Source organism: Convolutriloba macropyga, chromosome 14 (genome assembly GCF_964194025.1).
Source record: "Convolutriloba macropyga chromosome 14, txConMacr16.3, whole genome shotgun sequence".
NCBI lineage: Eukaryota > Metazoa > Xenacoelomorpha > Acoela > Convolutidae > Convolutriloba > Convolutriloba macropyga.
This window is the reverse complement of record NC_134481.1, coordinates 12,488,624-12,511,749: the sequence shown is the minus strand read 5'-3', so window position 1 is coordinate 12,511,749 and position 23,126 is coordinate 12,488,624. Positions and strand designations below refer to the sequence as shown.

At 36.2% G+C, this 23,126-nt stretch overlaps 2 protein-coding genes across 3 annotated transcripts in view; both read right to left on the bottom strand.

Annotated features, from left to right (window-relative positions):
- LOC142352999 (uncharacterized protein C05D11.1-like) overlaps window positions 1-23,126 on the bottom strand; it is a 354,622-nt gene that overhangs the window by 12,348 nt on the left and 319,148 nt on the right. For both annotated transcript variants that reach the window (XM_075405175.1, XM_075405176.1), the window contains exons 2-9: window positions 9,977-10,084; window positions 9,344-9,505; window positions 8,305-8,401; window positions 7,672-7,785; window positions 3,288-3,929; window positions 2,790-3,042; window positions 2,091-2,500; window positions 1,346-1,779 (exon numbers count right to left, since the gene is read on the bottom strand). In XM_075405175.1, the coding sequence (XP_075261290.1) occupies window positions 1,346-1,779; window positions 2,091-2,500; window positions 2,790-3,042; window positions 3,288-3,929; window positions 7,672-7,785; window positions 8,305-8,401; window positions 9,344-9,505; window positions 9,977-10,074 (2,210 nt within the window). In that variant the 5' untranslated portion in view covers window positions 10,075-10,084. The remainder of the gene's footprint in view (window positions 1-1,345; window positions 1,780-2,090; window positions 2,501-2,789; window positions 3,043-3,287; window positions 3,930-7,671; window positions 7,786-8,304; window positions 8,402-9,343; window positions 9,506-9,976; window positions 10,085-23,126) is intronic.
- On the bottom strand, window positions 20,413-21,066 carry LOC142353754 (prefoldin subunit 5-like). Its single transcript, XM_075406106.1, has one exon. The coding sequence runs from the start codon at window positions 21,019-21,021 to the stop codon at window positions 20,482-20,484; it is 540 nt and encodes a 179-aa protein (XP_075262221.1). The 5' UTR covers window positions 21,022-21,066; the 3' UTR covers window positions 20,413-20,481.

Sequence of the window (23,126 nt, the reverse complement as noted above, 5' to 3'; positions counted from 1 at the left end):
AGAGCACAAAATGACGTCACGCATCCACTTCAGTTGAGATTGCATGAACGAATGAACAAAAAGCAGCTTTGAAGTGGTTGTGACGTCATATGGTCGTAACAAAAATCGCGACGAAAAAAAACCAAGAGAAGGCCAATAATAGCCCCAGCTATCGCTGTGCGGGTACTAATCACTCAAAAATGAAGAACGAAAGCGTGAAAGAGTCACTTGAGAAGTCAAAGAAAGTTCTAGAAGAAAAACGCAAAATGGTCAAGCGAAAGATTTGCATAAAAAAAGACCAACATGTCTACAATAATTGCTATGAACTTCGTTCAAGAGCAATTAAAAATACATTACATCACCGAAGAATTCCGGAATTAAACCGAATAGAAAATTGACGATCCTTTCATACCTAGTGCAGCTACATAATTAGACTAAACGTTTTGAAACAATAAAAAGAAAAAAGATGAGAAAAGACAGCGCCCCAATACAATTCACAATCTTTGAATTTTAAAGATCAAGAGAAGTCAGTCCAATAGTAGCCCCAGCCATCGCTTTGTGGTTTTTAAAAAAGACATAAAAAACATTCGATTGTCATGTAAGCGACAGAATTGCTACTTTAAGATCGTAAAGCATACACAAATACTAAGCAGAATCATCTTAGGAAACAGTAAAAATAAGGAACATAACTAGCAGAATTCTGGATTCAACTTGAAGATCGAATCAACACCTGTCGATCTACTGACCAAACCTCCTTAAGTAGACAGCATACAAAAACATTTCTGAATAGCGTCAGGCGAACTGCTCTTTAAACGTCTGAATAGCAGTGGGTCACTTCGATAATAGCTAGCTTGAGCATAGAGGCCAGCTTAACCTTGACACAGAGGGGAAATGAGGGAGTAGAAAAAAGGCGTACATTAGGGGGTTGGAGTGGAACGAGACGCGTGTGCGGAGGCGGTCGGTCAAGCGTGGGGGGGGGGGTTAGAGGCTGAACTGGGGACGGTTAAGAACGGAACTGGGAAGTGGCTGAAGTGAGGGGGGTCCAAACCGCCAAAACCTGACCTTCAAATCATTAATTCCTATCTTCATCAGCATTCGGCGAAATGCGCACTTAGAGACTAGCAAAACGCTAAGAGCTGCCAAGTGACTGAATTCATTCCGGGATTTACCTGTATATAGCGTTTTTAAGGACGAAAGACCAACGCGTCAGACAAAAAATCGATCCATCAAAAAATGCATATAAAAGACCACAAAACTAAAATAATTGCTAGAAACTTCATTTGAGAGCAGCAGTTAAACCCATTTCGCAACTGAAAAAGCGATAACGCAGCAGCATGATTTGTACCAAAGCTAGACAAATACTAACCCCAGTAGTTTTGAGGGCTCCGTCTCTAGCATGTCCAAGCAGGACTTTAAAGTCTTTTCCTGTACCAGAATTAACGATTGATACTTGCTGGTATCAGTCTTTGTAAATAACTTAGTATGTGTAGCTCCACAAACAGATCGACCATTGCGCTTTTTCGCATCGACAGTGTTCAATATTTTCTGCACTATACTTTTCACACGCTCTGCTTCAAAGTTCTGCCTGAACAAAAGACGACTGAGCCACGTGACACCTTGAGAATATTTCTTAAGTTCTGCATCTCTGTCAACTTTCATTCCGATTGAGATGATCTCTGGGAAACTTCCAGCTGAGAAAGTAGAGCCACCAATGGCTCCTAGAGCGCATGAGTAGCCCAAGAGATCCCGCTCTAGACCAGCGACAACTTCTTCGTAAGAGATCACCGACCCATGTTCGTCCTAAAAACAGCAGATAGTATACCCAAACTTTAGTAGTTACAAATTGAATTTGATAAATTTTGACCCACGTGAATAACATCAGTTCGAGAGTTTAGCAAAAAAAAATTATAGAAAATTTAAAATGATTTTTCATTTTTTTTTCCTAAATTGGCTAAAACCGTAACCAGCACCAAAATTTATTTAGAGCATGCTCTCATTTCGATTACAAGAAACTCGAGAAACCGCATACAAGCTGCATTCAAGTTTTTCTTTCCTGGAACATTTCACTCAGCCATCTCGCTTGAAGAGAAGCTAAAAATCTGATAACTCACTTTCACAGCCGTTTCTCCAATCAATTCAGTCCATAACATCAGGTACGGCTTCAATCGGTCATCAATACCACTAGTATCGAACAGTATTGACCAATTTATAAACTGCGTCTCCTGAATATCATCCAGCTCAGTTATGAATGGGAAAGCCTTCAGATCAACTTTAGAAGGTTCATCTACGGTTCTGTAGTTACTAGAGACTGTTAAGTTATGGAATTGAATTTTGTCAACACTTGGAATGGGAATGGAAGACAGCATTTCTTCAGGAGCTTCTACTTCATTGTGCTCTACCGCATCTTCGAGTTCTTTCCCTTTTTTGGTCAATCCCTCGTCTCCTAAGTCTTTCTTTCTTCCCTTCACTATGCTCTCAACTTCTTTTGCAAGTCTTTCTTTCTCCTCCAGACTTGGTTTTCCTAAAACCCCGAAGCACACCTTCACTCAACGATAACGAAGTATTTTACATTTTCTAGCCTCAAAAACGTGATACTCAAAAGTGCTCAACATTTCGAACAACTTGCTTTCATGTTCTCTATACGGATCTTTACCGACAATAACCAGGAGCAAACTATTTGTAATTCCTCGTATGTTATATTGCAATGACAACTATTGTACATAAAGTACAGAGGTAGAGGGTCAAAGAAGATAAACCTCAATCTGTTTTTAGTTCTTCAAAACTATCTACCCTTTACACAATTGACGTACCAATAATTTCAACGTATGGTTTTCCGACTAGTTCCCCCATTAAGCCCTTCCAATAATCCTCTGTCTCTTTCGCGGCCACAGCCAGCTCCCCAGTTCTGTTCAGTCGTTTTGTTAGTTCCTCCTCTTCCAGTCCGAACAAGATGTGTCCGAGGACTTCACCCGAGGTAGCTTCATGTGGACTATCCTCTAATGAGTTTAGAGTCTCAAGTCGCTTCTTCTCTATTATAGCCTCAAGGCGCTCCATTTTCAATCCCTAAACAGTTTAGTAATTCTCAAAAAATGCCCAAGAATTTCTTTTCTATCATTTCAACATAGTTGGAAACAGTCTTGTGTTAGGAGTATGAATCTTTTCAGGCTATTTTGTTGCATAAAATGGAATTGACTGTATAATTTAATTACGAAAAGCGTGTTCATAACAAGTGTTAATCGTTAGCCACGAATATTTTCAAACACGATATCTCATCGAAGCCAATCCCATAACAACCTCATGAAAATAACCTTTGCAAGCTCGGCTTCAACGACTTCGAAAAACTTGGGTCGAATCAGGTCTAGATCCTTTACAGCCACGTTTGAAAACTTGAAGTATATCGTGCATTCAGTAGCCTCCATCATTGACCATTTGACATTGGAACACAAAGGGTTCTCGTTCTCAACAAATGCTTGACGAAGCGGTGCCACGCTAGTATCCGAAAAGTAGTCCAAAATTAAACTAAGACAGAGAGATTTGTAAATTTCGATCGCTTTGCAACCTCTGAACCCAATCAGCACCATGCCTTTATCTTCTGCATCGTTGCCAAAAGGAACTACTTTTGTAACTGATTTGGAAAACTCTGGAACCACGGACATCCAGGGTCGTTCCATAGCAGGAAGTGGATTTTCGTCCAGTTTATTTTTAATCTTCAGGTCTAATGATTCCATGGCTTTGAATACATCCTCAGCGTTCACTTGTCCGGTTATGATTAGAGTTAGATTGTCTGGTCGATAATACTGCGTATGATAATTGCGCACTTTGGTGTTAGTCGTGCTTTCTCGAAGGTTTTTCATAATTCCGCCAGTTTCACTTTTGAAGCCGCAGTGACCGGGGTACATTTCTCTCATCAGCTCCAAATAAGTTCTGCTTTCACCCGAATTCTCAGAGCCCTATGAAAAAAAATCAAATAAAAAGACGACTCGTGCCAGACTGCGTAGCACAAAACGCTCCAACATACGTCTCAAGTTTGTCAAAAAATTTTTTTTGCTCTGAGAGGAAAAGCTCTTTTGACACAGCTCAAATCAGTTTTGCAAATCTCAAATTAAAACAATGTGGAGCAAACTTGATTACACCTTTCTTTAATACTAAAACTGCAAAAATCACAACCCCCATTTTAATAAAATTTCAATATGTATTAAACATCATCCATTCGCATTTATTTTGTGCTTAAATTATAAGTTTTCCAATTTCAATTATTGAATTAGTTCGCGCAGGTGGATGCTGCATATTGGCGTCTCACTGAAATCAGCCACTGAAGACAGTACGTTTTAAAGTCAACCAAGTAAAATTTGATACTTGCAGTTTTGACAGAGAATAATCTTCTTGTTTTTAAGATGACTGTTTTTTTCCTATGTTTTGTTACTAATCCCCTTATATGTTACCAAATTCGCTATTCATAATCATATAAAACTCTGAATTAACTGGTTGACGTAATTTTGGCAGCTTTTGTCAGCCTTTTTCTTAAAATTCCACTCAAGGCAAAAAATTTAACTGTTTTTGTTATCAGTGAAAACACAAAGAACTCCTATCGAATTTAAAATAAACCCAATTGCTAAACAATATGACATCATTTGAACAGCTTTAAAGTTTATTTCAATTTGAAGTAAGGAGTTGAAATAAAAAAATAAATCCTTTTCGAATGCCACTTAAGGAACCAGTTGTGTTATTTTTAGTCATATGGAGGGTTACAATATAGAAAGAAGGGTTACAAATTTTACCATGAAAATACATACAAGAGAATATAATTTTATACTTTTCCAATTATTTTTCCGGATTTGAGTTCATTTTTTATTCAAGCAAAAATATACTGGCGATGTCTCAGCAATATTGACTTATATTTGAGAGCTTAAATTCTAAAGTCACCTGAAGCATCATGAAAAACCAACAGAATATACAATTTATGCGTAATTTAAATTATATCAATTTTTCAAATGAAATATGAAGGTGCGTTTGGGAAATAGCGTACGAACCTCAGAATTATACAAACTTAATGAAAAAAAATTCTGATGGAACTTTAACGTTGAATCTAATAGTCGTTGATATAGAAGCTATAAATTGCACACCCAAATATTTGTCGCAGGGGCAGAGAAACCAGCAAACATAGCCGACACATTGCCGGAAAATGGCCGCGAGAGACGCTCGTGGCCTTCCATGGAAATAAGATAGACAATAAGATCGACTACTAAAAAAATAAGATAGACAACTAAAGAAATATGATAGACAGTTTTCCCACCAGTCCTTTAGACCACCAAACTTTTTGGATTAGATTCGGACTGTCATTTTTGAGACACATACGCTCTATGAGGAAAAAGCACTTAAGCTTCTTCGAAAATAATATTCGGTATCAATAAACTCAAGACGTTTGGTACTACTTAGATGGACACTTTTGATTTTAACTAGTAAATGTTCATACATTTAAGTTCACTAAGTGAGTTCAGAAATCATTTTTTGAGTGAGGTAAGTCACGCAATTGACCTAAAACCGGAACAAATGACGTCACGCACACAAATTTTAACTGCAAAGAAGTAGAAATCAATAAAATTGAAAAAGTCAACTGCCGCAAGAATCATCGATGGGAACGACGAATTAAAAACAAACTTGGCCTCCTTGATCCAGGTTGTGAACACAGTTGCGCTTGATTTTTCAGCAGATAACTTGAGTTTTCTTGATTCCAGCCAGTCGTGTAAAATATTTAGGTATGGAGTTATTATGTCATGTAATTTTTCAACCTGTGGATGCAATGTAGTTTAAGTTATATCATCAGCCTAACACGTGATTTTTATTCTTTTCGGGGGTAGAGGCAGCTTGCTCATGTAGATGTTGGGGAGCATTGGCGATGATACGCCACTTGGGGGAAACCCTCTTTAATTTTTCTCCACTTTGATTTTTATATTCTACTTGTATATTATATAATATAATATCATATTATTACTATTATATTATTTTATTACACTCTCAGTGACTTACAAAGCCATTAGTCGGAGGGTCCTGAACTACGGTGCTCCCATTTGGGCTTCTACAATTAGCAATACAAACTAGAACCATCTGCAAACACAACAAAACATTGCTCTTCGCACAATTACTTGCTGTGTAAAAATGTCTGACATCAATAACTTACACAATGAGGGTGAAATTCTGCCTGTCAAAACTCACACTGAAACGTTAGCAGGGAAAATTCCAGCCGGCAGTTATCGGAGTCATCGTGCTGATCATGAAACAACCTCTTCAACCAGTTTTCGTCCCATGAGACTGACACTAAATGATACTTATAGGGACCACGTGAAGCAACAAACAAATAATAAAGAGCAATTAAATCGCAAAAAAAAACAAAAATGCGCTCAAATGTATCCACCGACACACAATCCATACTCAGTTGAACAAAGGCAGCAAGTAACTAGGTACACCACAACCAAAGATATCAGAAGAGCAAACGCTGCCATGAATTGCACGTATCCAACTAGCACAACTGAGAACTGGATACTGTCCCCTGTTAAAGTCTTACTTGAGCAGGATCTGTGACAATGTTGATAACTGCTGTCCCAAATAAGATGTAGCACAACAAGAGGTAGACTACATTTTCAACTACAGTAACACCACGAACCTCAACTTAATTGACCTGTGGGAAAGACCACTAGAGGTAGCCAAATGACTGGACTTAATTCCATCAGTTCTACACGACCACACTGCACAGAATAATCCGCCCTCCTTACCCCTTTCCCCTGATGTTTACAATGCCTATCCTGGCCCCCCTAACCCGTGGACCGGATGTCATTCAACATGGTGTAGATGCAAAAAGGTCGCCGCACCGAAAGCAAGTTGTGGATAGGCAGTCACACACTACTACTAATATACCTATTACTATTACGATACAAATGTACCTCGGGTACCAGTAAAAACGACAATTAGCGCCTGCATCCCGCCAAAATTACCTGCCAATTGCAGCTCTGTGCGACAGCTACAACAACAATTAAAAACAAACACGATGTCCCCAATAATAGCCGCTATTGAGAGTGAGGTAAGTCAAGTGTGACCAAAAATTCAATCACGCGAATGAACGAAAAAAGCTCGCTCCACTAAGAGTGAAAAATGACGTCACACATGCATTTCAGTTGAAATTGCATGAACGAATGAACAAAAAGCAGATTTGAGGTGGTTGTGACGTCATATGGTTGTAACAAAAATCGCGACGAGGAAATAAAAAAAACCAAGAGAAGGCCAATAATAGCCCCAGCTATCACTGTGCGGCTATTAAATATACCCCCCCCCCCAAAAAAAACTTTTCCTTCTTTCCTTTTCCTGATTTCTCAATTTTTTAGCAGCTCGCTTTTAAATCAGTTAAAAAATTTTAGTTTCTTAATAAAAATCAATACTATTCTCTAAGAGATACAATGACGTTTCTCTTTTTTTTCTCTACGATGCGTAAACAAAATGTTTCAAATTTGTCAAAAGAAAAAAGCGCGCCTCGCATACATATTCCCCCATCTAAAAATATGTTGGTATAATTACAGTAAAATGGCACTAGGTCCCGCGGTCTTCATATACTAAGAGCATATATCGGCCGCCACTTGAGTTTACTTCTTAATATTGTGATTGAGAGCAATTTAGTTCACACAAAAATCAAGAGGACATGACCTGCATTTCACAGTAGACAACGCCCCCGTCTTCTCCAGTTTCAGTCACGTGATGTACTTCAGTCAAAAAGGCACTTTCTGTCAGAGTAGGATACAACACATGCTCCACATATACCTGTCAACATTAATCTTCCTTCAAACCAAGTAAAAGCATCGATGCCATTATTGGAATTGAACTTGAATCAATTATGTTTTGAAGTGTGGTTTCCGAGGTAGCGCAAGATCATTCGTAGCTGACTTCTTTTTCTATAACATGTCTTTGTCCCATCATTTGTCAGACTGCCAGTTAGCGCCTGTAATCTTGTTTTACATCAGCAAAGTCTTCACATAAGTAGAGTCTTCACTCTCTGCCTCTTTCTGACACTAAGGTGGGTGAAAAATATTGAATAATATCAAAAACTTTGACGCTAGCACGACACCTATTGTTTGATTTTACACGTTTAGTTTCGAAAGCTTACACTATATCACTGATGTTCTTCAATTAATCTCACTTGAGGCACACCTGTCATGAGTAGAACTAGTCTTTAGAGTGTCCTTCCAGGAAGTTAAAATTTCTTTGTATATCTGGAAAACTGGTACTGTACTGGAAAAGTTAAACATATTTACAAATTAATGGCAAGGAAAGTCTCATTACCGGTAGAAAGTTGAGGAATCCCTCTGCTCCCGCCGTTTCCACAGTGTAGACTGTATGGTCTGTGTCTGTCCAAGCATTGGTTCCTTGCGCAAAACACCTGAACAGACAAACCTTAAATAGACAATTCAGTTATAGTCAGAACTCCTCATACGCCAAACGATGCAACATACAAACTTTGGGTCCTTCCCATTATAGTCCCCCAGCTTAGTGGTCAGATAACCCTCGGCACTAACAAAGATTGATTTTTGTTAAATAGTAGCGTAGCAAAAGCTTCATAGGAACGAAATGTCTTAACTTATTACTATTCCATAGTAAGAACTACAATGTCTTAAGAGAGTTCAAATTATGTCTTAACTATATCCCTATTTGATACTTTTTGCATACAGAAGTAACATGTTCACAAAACTTAAACCTATTGTCTATATTTACACCAACATAATTAACCAAAGATGATGTTTGAGAGATAAAGCACCAAACTCAAGCTTTTTAATTGAACTGGAGGCTCTTTTAAAGTTTATCAACACTGTTTTTTATTACTAAAAGTTAGTTTATTTGCCAGCCATTGACTGACGCCGTTTAAATCTTTCTCAAGAGAAGGCAATTCAAGGGTCATCCCATTTATATTTGTATCATCAGCAAAAAGAACACTTTACTGACGACAACAGCTAGGCAAATCGTTAATATAGATGAGAAACGAAAGAGGCCCAGGATTAGACCCTTGAAATGCACATGAAACCCGTTTGAAACTGGAAAAATTTCATTAACTTTAACACACTGTTGTCATTTGATCAATACGCATCCAATTAAAAAGGACTCCCTAAACCGTATACTCTGAACGTACCATGGAGAATTGAATGATCAATGTCGGGCTTTTTGAAGATCTAGAAATGCATAGAGATTCTTGCTGAAGATTAGAGAATCTAATTTTTGAACAAGATGTGATATCAAAGATTTATCCGTCATCAATAAAACCCACTGCTCAGTAAGCAACACATTTCAAATAGACAACTCAGCAAAGTATACGACTAATCATTCATACCTGTTTGCCAGCATGTCTAGAACTCCTTTGTAAGGGTAATCCTCACTGCCCATGAATACCAGATGTTCCAGTGTGTGGGGTAGACCATCGTCATCATGCGCCTCTGTCGCCAGCATGAAGTACCCGTTTACTATTGGCCCAGGCACTTGGCATATCGCTACCCTGAACGAATTTTATTCATCAATTTGAGCGCCCTAGCAAATCTTCAAAAAGTTTCCCGAAGAAGTCTTTGATGAGCTCACATACGAAACTACAGAAATACCTGGTTTCAATAGTGTTAACATACTTTTATAATTAGTTACCGTAATATTCGTTCGGATAAGACCATAGACTATTTTTGAAATCAGTTTTCTGTTTTCAAATCTTATTTCTATGCAACTTGTCTAGACATTCAAAATGCTAAAACACTCACTGTTTTACTATATTCATTCACCGATAATAGCAAAAAAATGTCAAAGTACCAATATATCAAGTTACAATCCAACAATTTTCAAGTAGTGGCAAAAATGCATCAAAAACAAGAATTGTTTTTATCAATTAAAAGTAGTTAGTTGAGGAAACAATAGCGGAAATTATAGTTAACTTGAATGACACAATGCGCAAACCATGAATTGTTAAACAGTCCATCCTCACCTGATACCAGTGATCGTTGATTTGTAGATATCAACTGGAATTGTATCCTCACATTTCTTCGATATAATCTTCTGATATGAATGGCTCGCCTCGGGCATTTCTACAACTGAAAAGACCCAGAACCTTTCTGTAAAACAAAGGACTATCGGCTACTGAGTTAAATTATTGGTATAATGTGGTAGTTATGTGGTCGTGAAAAAACCATTGTATTGGAATCAAAAAATCTATCAGCATTAAAAAATGCATTAAATGATAACATTCATAAAATAAAACCAAAAAGGCCCGTAAAAGCTATAAGGAGAAAAATGTTTAAAAAACACAAACACTTGTACTAAATTTTGTTTCAAATTGAGTAGAATTTAGTGGTCGGAGACAGAAGTTCGTGATAAATTATGCCAACTCAGATATTTGAATATTATAGGTGATTCTTTGCGCAAAACGCCTGAACAGATGAAACTTAGATTGGCAATTCATATATATATTTAACCCAACAGTTATATAAAAATAGCTATTCAATTGTTTAACACGGCTTGTGGCCGTCTTTGTTTTATTCGGACATATTCTAAGAATAAAAATCTGTTTATGTTGCTCAATTGCATCCTTTTATGTACCAGTCTATAAAAACAAAACAGTTATTTTTTGCTTGCTCAAACATACCGGGGAACTGTCTCGCGAAACCAACTTCAGTTTCAAAAAGTCGACTACGTAAGCAGTTTTAAAGTTGATAAAATTCGTACGGCACCGAATCCAAAAATTGTTTTTTAATGACTGGCATAAAAAATTTTAAAACCTGGTAATTTCCTCATATACACAAAAATTTTTAAGAAAAAGAAATAGAGGCAACATACCGTTAACAGTTTCTATGGTCATCCGTAAAGCCATTGAATTGCAATTAAAAAGTCTCACATTAGCATAATAAAAACGCATTAAATGATAACATCCATTAAATAAAATTAAGAGACCATTAAATAAAATTAACATCCATTAAATAAAACTAAGAGACCCGTAATAGCTATAAAGAGAAAAATGTTCAAATAAAGCAAAAACACTTGTTGATAAGAGCAATAAAACATACTCATTTTCTTTTCAAACTCTTAACTAAAGAGAAGTTCTGCTTAACTATAGTTTATGTTGCTGATGAACTATAGTTAAAAATCTGTTTATGTTGCTCAATTGCATCCTTTTATGTACCAGTCTATAAAAACAAAACAATTATTTTTTGCTTGCTCAAACATACCGATGAACTGTCTCTCGAAACCAACTTCAGTTTCAAAAAGTCGACAACGTAAGCAGTTTTAAAGTTGATAAAATTCGTACGGCATCAAATTCAAAAATTGTTTTTTAATGACTGGCATAAAAAATTTTAAAACCTGGTAATTTCCTCAAATACACAAAAAATTTAAAGAAAAAGAAATAGAGGCAACATACCGTTAACAGTTTCTATGGTCATCCGTAAAGTCATTGAATTGCAATTAAAAAGTCTCACATTAGCATAATGAAAACGCATTAAATGATAACATCCATTAAATAAAATTAAGAGACCCGTAATAGCTATAAAGAGAAAAATGTTCAAATAAAGCAAAAACACTTGTTGATAAGAGCATTAAAAAATTACTCATTTTCTTTTCAGACTCTTAACTGAAACAGAAGTTCTGCTGAACTATAGATACAAAGACAACTCAGAAATTAAAATCTTAAATGTACAATAATCTTTGAAAAGCTGCAACAACTTTCTTTTCACTAGGATTTAGAACCAAATAGCAAAAGCAAACTAACGATTGCCAATGCAGGTTGAAATCTTCAAGCATCGAGAGCAACAGGTTTCCAAGTTTTAATGAAAAAACATTTGCTGGAACAAAAATTTTCAATAGGCTTTAGATTTCGGAATTTTACACAAACACTATTTTCTTTTTAAAATTATTGAATAGTTTTGAGAAAACTTCTCAAAAAGAGTAGTTTTCCTCAATCGTTTTGAGAAAGACGATTGAGGCACTAAGACGCGCTTTTTCAGTTCTCACTCCTTTTATGCCAGTATCTAATTGCCAGTCCCCTTTTTCCTCGAAGAAAGCCAAATCAAAGACATTTTTTAAAAAGCAAAGGTATTTTTCTACAGCAGAAGTATTAAAAGAGCCAAGAGCCCAATTAGCAAAAACACCCAAGAGCCCAATTAGATTGTATTCAACATTTTTGTCATCGATATAACTTATTCCAAAGCACTTTCAATAGAGGCAATTTAAAGAAGAATCCGATTCTAGAGAAAATCCGGTTATAGTACTTTCGGTGCTCTTGTAACTCTTTGCTTAGTTGAAAATATGTAAACGATCCTTCACCTTCAGTATAAGAATTGAAAACTCTCATTAGAGAGCCTGGATCACAAACTCCTTTCATTATCAAAATTCTTCCTTACAAATTGTACTGTGAAAAAACTCAACACTTAAAAAAATTTCGGTAGAAACATAGAAATAAGAAATAAAGAGCGAAAGAATTATCTTCTCCAATGAAAAAACTACATACAAATTACAGCATATTATCATATTGAATTAGAGGGGAAGACAACGAGGTTATAGACACCCACTTTTCAGTCTACCCCAGAGTTGGACATAATATTGACTTATATTGTTTGAGATAGACAAAGTGAAACAAAAGTTAAACGTTTAGATAAGTCTAGCGCTCTGTTTTATTTTTGCATAAAGGTTATTTAAGCAACCTACTTGGTGATCCGCTTGTCTCATTCTAGGTCCGCTTGTCTAGAATAAGTTACCAATAGGTCAATACAAACTATCAAAAAAATTACTGATTGCTTTAGAAGCAATTTTATTAATTCATAAACGTGCAGATCATTAAAAACTAATATGGACTGATCCAAGAAAATGGCCTCAGATGAATCGATTCTTTTCTGTAAAAGATAAATAGGAAGGAGCAAAGAGTAACTAGAGAAGCCATAGACTAAGACTCCGTATTCAACAAAAGGCCTAATGTTTCTCGGCTAAAATATCTCGGCTTTTCAATAGTAACGCATCGCTTACTTAACATCCTTTTAAACTCCCCAATATGGCTGAAGGATGATAACCTAGAATCAAGTATTCCGAGATACCTGTTCCTTTTTATTTCTCTAGAGCCAAAAAAGAAACTCTGACGCATTAACTGCTTTATTAACACAGATATGTACCATTTAATCTAAAATTAGATTTTTTAATAGAGCTATTTAAAATATTTAATTCATAAACGTGAAGATCATAAACAGTCATATGGAGTGCTTTAACAATATGTCCACACGAATCGATTTTTCCCGTAAATTAACTTCAATTATTTTCTCCGTAAAAGATAAATAGGAGAACGCGAACAAAAACTACAGCAACCATAGACTAGGACTCCATATTGAACAATAGGTCTAGAGGTTGATTCATAGTAACGTACTAACTAGGCAGAAAATGCCTCACCGTTTCGATAAAAACCGCATTGCTTACTTAACTTCCTCCTTAATATGGCTGACAAGAGATACCTTAAGACTTAACAAGTATTCCAAGATACTTTATAACTAAAAAAAAATGTCTGCCGCATTTGCTGCTGTATTGACACACATCTGCACCGTTTTATCTAAAGTTAAAACTAATTTACTTCAATTAAGCCATCTGCTAATATTATTAAATTCTTCGACTTCAATTGCCTGCATTTCAGAAGGAGTCAGATTTGTAGCCTCTGCAAACAGAATAACATCAAGCATGCAAATTAATGTTCAATCGTTAATGTAAATAGTGAAAAAAAAGAGGGCCAAGAGTAGATCCTTGTGTTACGCCACATCTAAGTTCTTCCCAGCTGGAGATTACTGCGTTCAAATGAACACGCTGCTATACTCTATGTTCGAGTTAAGATTTGAACCATTTTGATGCGGTTGCTCTGATACCTTAACATTCTAATTTCTCAATAATCAATTTCTCAATAATCATATGAGAAAACTTATATCTGTTGATTCCAATCGCGTTACAATTAATACAGAAGACAACTCAAACATAACAATAAAGCATGAACACTGAAAAATAAAACTTTGACCTCTCTTCACAACCAATTTAAAAAATCGCTAAGAAAAATTGGGCAGATATAATCAGAGGTAACTGTTTGGCTATTTACTTTATTGCTTTAGTTCCTCAATTAAAGGCAAAGATCTATAAAGATGCAACCTTAAGTCACGAAAGTACCAAGCTGATATTTCTAGTAAATTTTTCAGATCAGATAAATGGTCAAAATCAACGGATATAGTGACACATCGATTACCGTTAATTGCCGTTTTTTTCGTTTATGGGTATTATTTTAGTACATGAGCAATCTTTGCCTGCACTACTTTCGCTTACAAAAAACCTGTTGCGTCATCCTTATAAGGTTTCTGTTTATTTGCATTGTTTACGTGAGGATTGCCCCATATTTCCAAACATCTTATGTATTTTATTTATATAAAATCTTTCTAGCTTTTATTTTTCTTATTCATTTTTCAGCTCATTATCAAAGAAAGAGAAGCCTTCTCTGACAGAAAAAAAATCATTAGGTTGCATTATGTCCTCAGCTACTGACTACAATAAGTATCCTCTTCCTAGCCTTTCCAGCTTCCCAATCAACTCCTTTGACATGCTCGTAAACAAAAAAACATGCCTAAAACAACTCAAAAATCAGCTGAAGATAGAGACAGTACGTTAGAAGCCAACTCTGCTAAATTAATGCACTTAGCTGAAGACGAAAAACGCCGAAAATTCCCGACCAAACGTCAGAACGTGCAATTATTCTCCCGCCATTACTACTCCGCAGCGAAACAAAGATACCACCAATAATCAAATGTCTTCAGAAAACTCTAAAGAAAAAACACCACACCAAGAAAGAGTACAAATGAAAATAAACTGCGGAAATAATATTTTACTATTTATCAAAAATTGCCAATCCGCTTCAAATCCCATTTTCGCAAAACTTAAGTAGAGAAAGTTAACGAAAAATTACTTTATTCTTTCTCAAGACTCCATCAAAAAGAAAGCGGAATCCATTGAACTCAAACATTGCAAATCAGCAAGCAGTTGATCGGAAAACTAAATAAAAACGAGTGTCCCATAAGGACAATTTATTTGTCCTGACAATTTTTCATTTCATTTCATGGCTCCTCAAGAACCCCGAAGCTTTGATTTATTTTTGAGTTTATTTCCCTTTTCCATTTTTCTTCATATTTACTAGGTCCCTATTCAAGTAGTCTATTCAGAACAAAAGAGGGGGTGCAAACGTGCCCCAATTGACCTCCAAATCATGAAACTAAACCTCCTCAGATGTTTTGGTGAAACGTATACATAGAGAATAGTATAGCTCTAAGAGCACTGTACATAAACTTAACGCGCTCGTGCTTTACGATTGTATCCCGTTTTTGAGGACGAAAAGTCAAAAGCGTCCGTCAAAAAATCGATCAAGGAAAAAGTCAGATAAAAAAGACCAAAAGGGCCCAAATAATTGCTACAAACTATGTTTAAAATCAAAACAGCGACGCGGCTAGCGATTATCATTGACATTTGGTTTCTGAAAATATCCACCATTTTTAATGCGAGCAATGCACTCATTTTGTTTATTGATAGTCATTTGATTTCGATTGTCAATTAAAGGCATTTCAATGGATCAAATACAACTACTTTTGTAATGGTTTCACCACTTTACTAATTATAGATTCAATGCTAGCGTCTACCGGTACGAAAACAAAAACTAGTTACAAAGAATGTGGCTCGCACTTCCCAGCGTCTTTTGACACCCGATGTGGAAAGCGCCTATATTACGTGTAAGCAGTTTCCACACGGCAATTTAATAGCCTAAAATGGAAAAGACTTCCTAAGAAATGTGATTATAGGTACAAAATTTTTATCCTTTTTACGATTTAATCTTTTAAGATTACTAAAATGATTCTAAAATGAGGGATTATACTGCAATTAATCTGCCGCACAATTCTTTCTGGAATGCACTTCCGCAAAAAGTAGTATTTTGTGGCGGAACGTAGATTGCACATTCCAACTTCGAGTTTAAAAGTGAAAAAAACGGACTAAAATTTCCATTTAAGGCACAGCCTTTTCATTCTCGAAGTTTGTAAGTACGTTTCACACGTACAATGTATCAAGATAGAAAAAGTGAAATGTGGTTACAAAAGTTAGTATATTCACTCGAAAAAATTGATACCGGTGGACGCTAGTAATGTCGCATAAATCTTTTTTTGATTTCATGATATCCTCGAGGACCGCTATTATCTCATCTTTGATTTACGACTCAGTTGACCAGAGAGTCAAGTTTCCACAGTGTAACATAACAGCATGCTTTGGCGGTCAATAAAACAATTCGTTCTCACACCAGAAGCAATAATTTTCAGGCAGCCGTGAGACCCAGCGAAGAGTGGGCTTCCCAAATTTGGAGATCGATATTAAATTTTGGGTTAAAAAATGAAAAAATCTTTCTTGCAAAGGGGTGTTATCTTCTACATCACGGCGAAAGCGGCTAGCGAGACTAAGAGAGGATGTATTCCGAAATCTAAGGAAGCCAATTGTCAAACTTCCAGAGTGAAACGCCTTTTCCTGCAGGGACAAAGTGACTGCTATTCTAAATGGGCTGTGTATGGTGATTAACGTGACTGGTCAATGATATACAGATTAAAAATAAGTAGACTTAAAATCGCACTTTCTGGGAGTCCAGTACCTCAAGCATAATCGCTTGCAAAAAAACTTAATGTTTAAGTCCAGTCAGAACACTATGAATTTCTAGAATATTAGTTGAGTATTGTATCCAAACTTTTGATAGATCTTGAAAAGATGCAGTAGCAAAATTCTCGTTTGTGTTTCTTTTTTTAAAATCTACTCAGCGTGTACATTAGTGCGTCAAAATGATCTTTTTCTGAAGCTGTATTGGTTCACGCTAGGGAGTCTATTTGCATTAAAGTAGTCTCTAATTTGATTTCGTGACACAATTTCAAGTTTTTGGAGCGACATGGCAATTGGCATACTACGATAAATATCATGCTCATCGGTGTCTCCTTTCTTTAGAAGTGGTATGACGTGTACCTTTTCAATATTTCCACGAAAGCAAGACAGTACAATACAGCTGTTGCTTATATTTTATACCAAGCAATCATTTTACGATGTAAAGACGTTGACAATGTCCATTAGCGATCATTTTGCATTTAAAAACCAGGTCTCATTAAATTCGAGGAATAACGAAAAAGATCAGAAATTTTTCCGTTTTTGAAAACGAAAAAACCACGCTCCGTTTTTTGTATCATGAAATTGGAAAGATTCCAAATGACACGAAAACAGATGATAAATTAGATTTATTCCAGTCAACAGTACTGAAAGTTTTAGACCTGTTTGCTCCCATCGAGACTACAATCCGAAAACAAAACAAATCAATTCGAAATTAAGAAGGGATAAACTGAGGAAAAAATCCAACATATCAAAATAAAATTAATTACAAAACATTGTAAATTATTAACCAAAAACTACCGAAATGATAAACAATCCAAAGTTGACAAATAAGTAAGTAAGAATACAAAACGTTAATTCAAGCGTATCAAAGGTTTTGCCATGAAACCAAATCAATACAACCGAAATTAAGCGCCAACAGATTTAATGAGTTTTTCAGCAAAATCGGACCAGGATAGCATCCCAACTAACTACATCTCCTGAAATAACCCTTTGACAGCGAAACAAAAAAACATTCGTTCTATTTGAAACCTCACCTGATGAGGTTGCAAAGTACATCAAGAAACCCAAAAATACAACTTGTTAGTCATGACGGCATCAATACAATTCCTAAAATTTCATATGCCAAAATATCTCAATTTTTATCTAGGCTATTCGATCAATGTGAGGAGCAATCCTATTTTCTTTCCGGGCTAAATTAAAGGTATCCAAAATGTTACTTTTATACAAAAAGGTGATCATGATGACCCAGATAATTAACGTCCGATCAGTTTACAAAGTTCTCTTTGAAAAATAATCGAAAAATGTTTAATCAATCGAATAATGAAACTCATAGAAATTGTTAAACGTTTGGCAATTTGGGTTTCAGTCTAAGAAATCTTGTGCAGATGCACTTCTCCCTTTTTCTGAATTTATGCGTGAGGCCCTAGATAAGAAGCAGCAGGGAAAAACTGTGTTCATTGATCTCATGAAAGCATTCGATACACGTGAGAGAATTTACCGAAAAAAATTGGAAAGAATTGGATTTGGGAACGTGTCATCCACCGTTTAATTGTTTTGGAAATTGATACCAAATTGTAAAGTTGGCATTGGAAACTCTGGTAAGCTTCCAGAAAGGAGAGGAGGAGTTCTACAGGGGTCAGTATTAAGTCCATTGCTTTTTGTTATATATGACGTACGTACCTGAGATATGCAGAACTTAAATAAGTCTATTAGATGATACGTCGATCTACTATGAGAATTCAAATACAAACATAGCTGGCAGATTGTCAGAAAATAGCCGCAATAGCTTCGTAGATCTGCAGTCTAAAAAAACAGTAAAAAAGAGACCAAAAAAAGGCCGATAGGTTTTCATTGAAGGCTGATAGGTTATATTTTGATTAAAAATCTGTATAAGTTTTTGCTACTTCTATTAGCTGCTCTCCAAAAACCTTCATCTAGAGTGATATATACCCATTTGACATTACCTCTTTAAATTAAAGTCAATAAAAGTCAATTTCAAAGTGAGGAAGTCATTTTTGAGAATGAGGTAAATTAAATGTGACCAAAAATTTAATTACGAGAATGAACAAAAAACTCGCTCCGGTAAGAGCGACAAATGACGTCACGCACGCAATTCAGTTGAAATTGCATGAACGAATGAACAAAAAGCAGATTTGAAGTGGTTGTGACGTCATATGGTCGTAACAAAAATCTTGACGAAGGAATAAAAAAACCAAGAGAAGGCCAATAATAGCCCCAGCAGTAAACGACAAAAAGTGAATACATGACATTTGGCCACCAAAAAGCACAGCCAACGATTTAAATTTGAAATGAAAAATTGTTTGAAAGCTCTAAATCATGTAAGTTTCTAGCGATTACATTGGGGATAATTTTCAGGGGCAGGCACCATTTTTTCTAAAAAAAAAACAACTACTTTTTTTCTACAATGCATGTGCAAAAACGATTATTCAATACGGAGTTTTGATCTATGGTTGTACTACTTGTACTAACAAGAGTCATCTTCAGAAGATTGCGAATTTTCAAAAGAAAATCACATGGGCAATGTTCTTCAAAGGGAAGTTTGCTTATTTAACGAGAAAAAAAGGTTGTCAATATTCGAGATGTTCCTCGATGAAAATTTCAAGCACTCATTTACCAAAAAAGGAACGGCACATATTGTCCTATTAACAGTTCAGATACGAATGAAAAACCCATGAGCTGTTCTAAAAGCATAGGCATTTTAACCAAAAGAAAACCTCAAAGCCGATTACAAAATTTTCTCTGATAAATCGCCTAAATATAGCTTTCAATTTTTCTCAATCAAATGGACTGATACCGGAAAAGGTACGGACTTTTTCAAATAATCAATTCAAATTTTTTTGCAAGAATTTAAGACTTAAAAGTTTTCGCTGTACTACTTCATTTCAAATTTTTCTGTTAATAACGTACAGTAGTCGAGTCGTTGTTTCCAAACGCCCGCCCTCGGACTGAATTGATCTTTAGCGCTCGGGTGTTTCAATGCGGACGTCGAAAAAACTTGTCTTGGTAGCGGAAACCCGTGCTTCCGTGAAATTTCTTCACTTGTCGATTCATTGACTAAATAACCGTTCACTTTCAAATGGACTACCGCAGCTGCCGTTAATTGACTGTAAACGTGAAGCTATTTAATGTGGCTCAAGATAGCTGCGATTTAATCAACTCAAAAGCCAGCAATAGATCAGGCAGCAATTAAGTCAAACATGAAAAGAATTGCTTGAAAATTAATATCACAAAAAATTGAGATAAAAACACAGCGTAAAATTTTGACCTTTTGTACAAAAGCGGTTATTACAATCCAATTCCGAACAATATAATAAAAATGAACCTGCATGTGAGTTACACTAACAGCCTTCCTTCTTCGACAACCACTCCTCTTGAAGCGTCCACAATTTCGCATCGCCTTATCGTCCCAGAGCCTCGGATGCAGAGTATGCTTCTGCCCCATTGCCTGCTACCTGACAGCCCCATCCATTATGATATATGTACGCTAATGGGGGTGGGCTGTGCGTTATATGACCATTAAGACGGGGGGCTATAATGAGAAAGACCCACGATTTCTATAGTGAGTAATTGATCACTGGATTTTTTAACACGACTATGTCGTCTCAAAGATTTCCGGTCGCTGTTTGAAAAAAAACATCAATTAGAAATTGATCACTGGATTTTTTAAACGACTATGTCGTCTCAAAGATTTCCGGTCGCTGTTTGAAAAAAACATCAATTAGAAATCGTATAATTTTGATGGCAATATCAAAAGCATCACGCAATTATTTACATATTTCACACTTATTTGGAAACAACAGAGTTGACATTACTTTTTGAAAACTGCTGCTGCATATTTGCGACTTCTTGAAGCTGAGATACTTTAGTTTGGATCATGAGGGCACAAACCTGCTGCATGTCAACCTTTTGTCGCAAAATTCCTTGTGCCTTTTGAGTTTCTTCGTTAATGAATTCGATTCTTTTTTCTAGAAATTTACAGGCTTTTTCTGCACTCATTTCAACATAGTAACCAGTTCCGACATCTATTAGCACTTTTCCGGCATTCTTTAGCTTACCAGGCACGTACAGTGAATCTGTGAGAGGAACTAGAATTTGTTTCCCTTCATTTTCCGTCTTCATTCCGTTGTTAACTGCTTTTAAACTATTGGTGAATCGTTGGTGTGCAAACTTCAAACTGGAGAGAGAGTGCTCAAGAAGCTCAGCTTCTCTTGTTATCTGCTGCCTGACAGCGCCAAGCTGTTCCAAGTCCAGACTCGCAAAGTCGATTTTGTTGATGGCAGCAGTGTCTCCGCTTGAGTTAGGAGCAGCGGTCTTCTTGCTCATGGCTAGTCTAAAGCAACGTATGAGTTTTTAATTCACGCAGTAAATTATTTTAATTCGACAATCATTAATTTCACCGATCAATTTTCAATCATGCATCTGCAGCTTATCGTACCTTGAGAGGAAGAAAACGGGTCTTTCCCCTGCCATTATACCCCCCATCTTAAAGGTCATATAACCCAAACCTGCCCCCAATCATGGTAATAAAAACTTAATGGGGGCTATAATTAGAACAGTGTGAATCATTTGGCTCAACTGACGATTATAAACTTGTCACAAACGATCCAGCAAAACTCCAAGCAGATAATAAAAAATTAGAAAAATGGTGCAAAGAGAACAAAATGAAATTAAATGAAAACAAATGTTACCTTTTACCTATCAAAAAGAAAACAACTATAATCTTAGGCTGAACGCCAAACAACACGAGTCAAAAAATGAAAGCCTGGAAAGCGTACTATTTCCCGAAACAAAACGTCTCTACCAAGTATGACGTAGCTCAAACCCAAGTTTAAACTTTGACATTTTAGTGTTATTTAACTAATTCTTATTATGCCATCATTTTGTTCACACTATTACATAATTGAACTTTACTACTGAATTCCAATCAATTTTGGAAAAATCTGTCTAATATTTGCTTATATTTGAATGTAAATAAGAAGATATTAAAATTGTGACAGACAAAATAGTTGCTCGCTAATAAACAGTTGTATTACTGAAATAAAGTTTTTACCAGAGAAGATCTTCAGCTGTCGAAGTGATTGTCGACTCACCCATTCGAAGATCCAAACCGCTAAAGCTATCCAATAGTGAATAATAACAGAAAAATCGTTAAGTTGTAATAGGTGCTCAGCACAATTTTCGTTCGCTAAATTGTTGAAGCTGTAATGCTGTGAACAACCATCGTTAATTCAGCAACGTATTCGTTCTTGCCAGAAAAGTTGTTATTTGAAAGAGTTTACTCGAGTAAACAAATCAATTTGATCAATTAGAATTGCTTTCAACCAAAATGAACAACCATTAGCGAAAACAGAATATTTGAGCACATGATATGGTGACAGAACGGACGACAATCGACAAGATAGTGAGCCAATACCTTCAAGAAGATCCTCACCACTGTCAACTTCGGAATTGAAGGGCTAAAACAGAACCACGAGCAGTATCCATTCAAATCAGTACAGTGAGAAAGGCAGCTTGGTGGAATTGTGATTTCACGTGACCAGTATCCCTGTGGCCAGAGTTGACGCTGATAGGCAGACGCAACAACATAGTGACTACAAGGGTTCGTTAGATTTCACCTTTTGTGCAGTGAATTAATACAGTGCTTTTACGATAACGCCACACTTATCTGTTCCTGATTTCATTCTGTTGATTTGAATCATCAAAACTGATTTGAAACATCGATCACAGTAAGGAAATATGATTATCAGAAATAGTCAAGCTTGAACCCTTTACATTTACTCAAATCTTGAATCTAAATAAGTCTAAGGCCATCAAAACAAGAGACTACACTAAAAATTCTTAATTCCTCGGCAAGTTGAACCACTGTCCAACCAACTCAACTACACTACAAAGCTAAAACACTTAAATTTAGAGCACATAAAATGGCACAACCTAACATTGCCTTAAAACCGTTCAGCGGTACAGATAAAGAAAGTTTTCGAGAGTTCGAGCATCTTTTAAGAAGCATTATAGGAGTTGCAGCAGTAGCAGGAGCCCAACAGGCTAACTTTTTGCAATTGCATCTGAGAGATGCAGCTCTAAGATATTTCCAGACTTTACCAGAAGCGACACGCAATGATTTAGCTCTAAGTTTAACGGCGTTAAGAAATCATTTCTGCAACCCACAGTTGCAAGAGTTACATGTAATCAAGTTAGAAAACGTCCGTTTCGACCCAAAAACTGATTCACCAGAAAATTTTCTTGTCCCTGCAAAATATGACTTTGAAAGCTTATCCTGATCCCATACCCGAGGCGTATCCACCCGGAGCGGATCAGGCGGCTCAAGATGCCGTAGATGCTAGAAATGATGAGAATTTACGTTTTGCACAAAAAGAGAGACAAAATCAAACAAAGCGCTTTTTCAAAAAATGTATGCCTAGCTGGCTTAG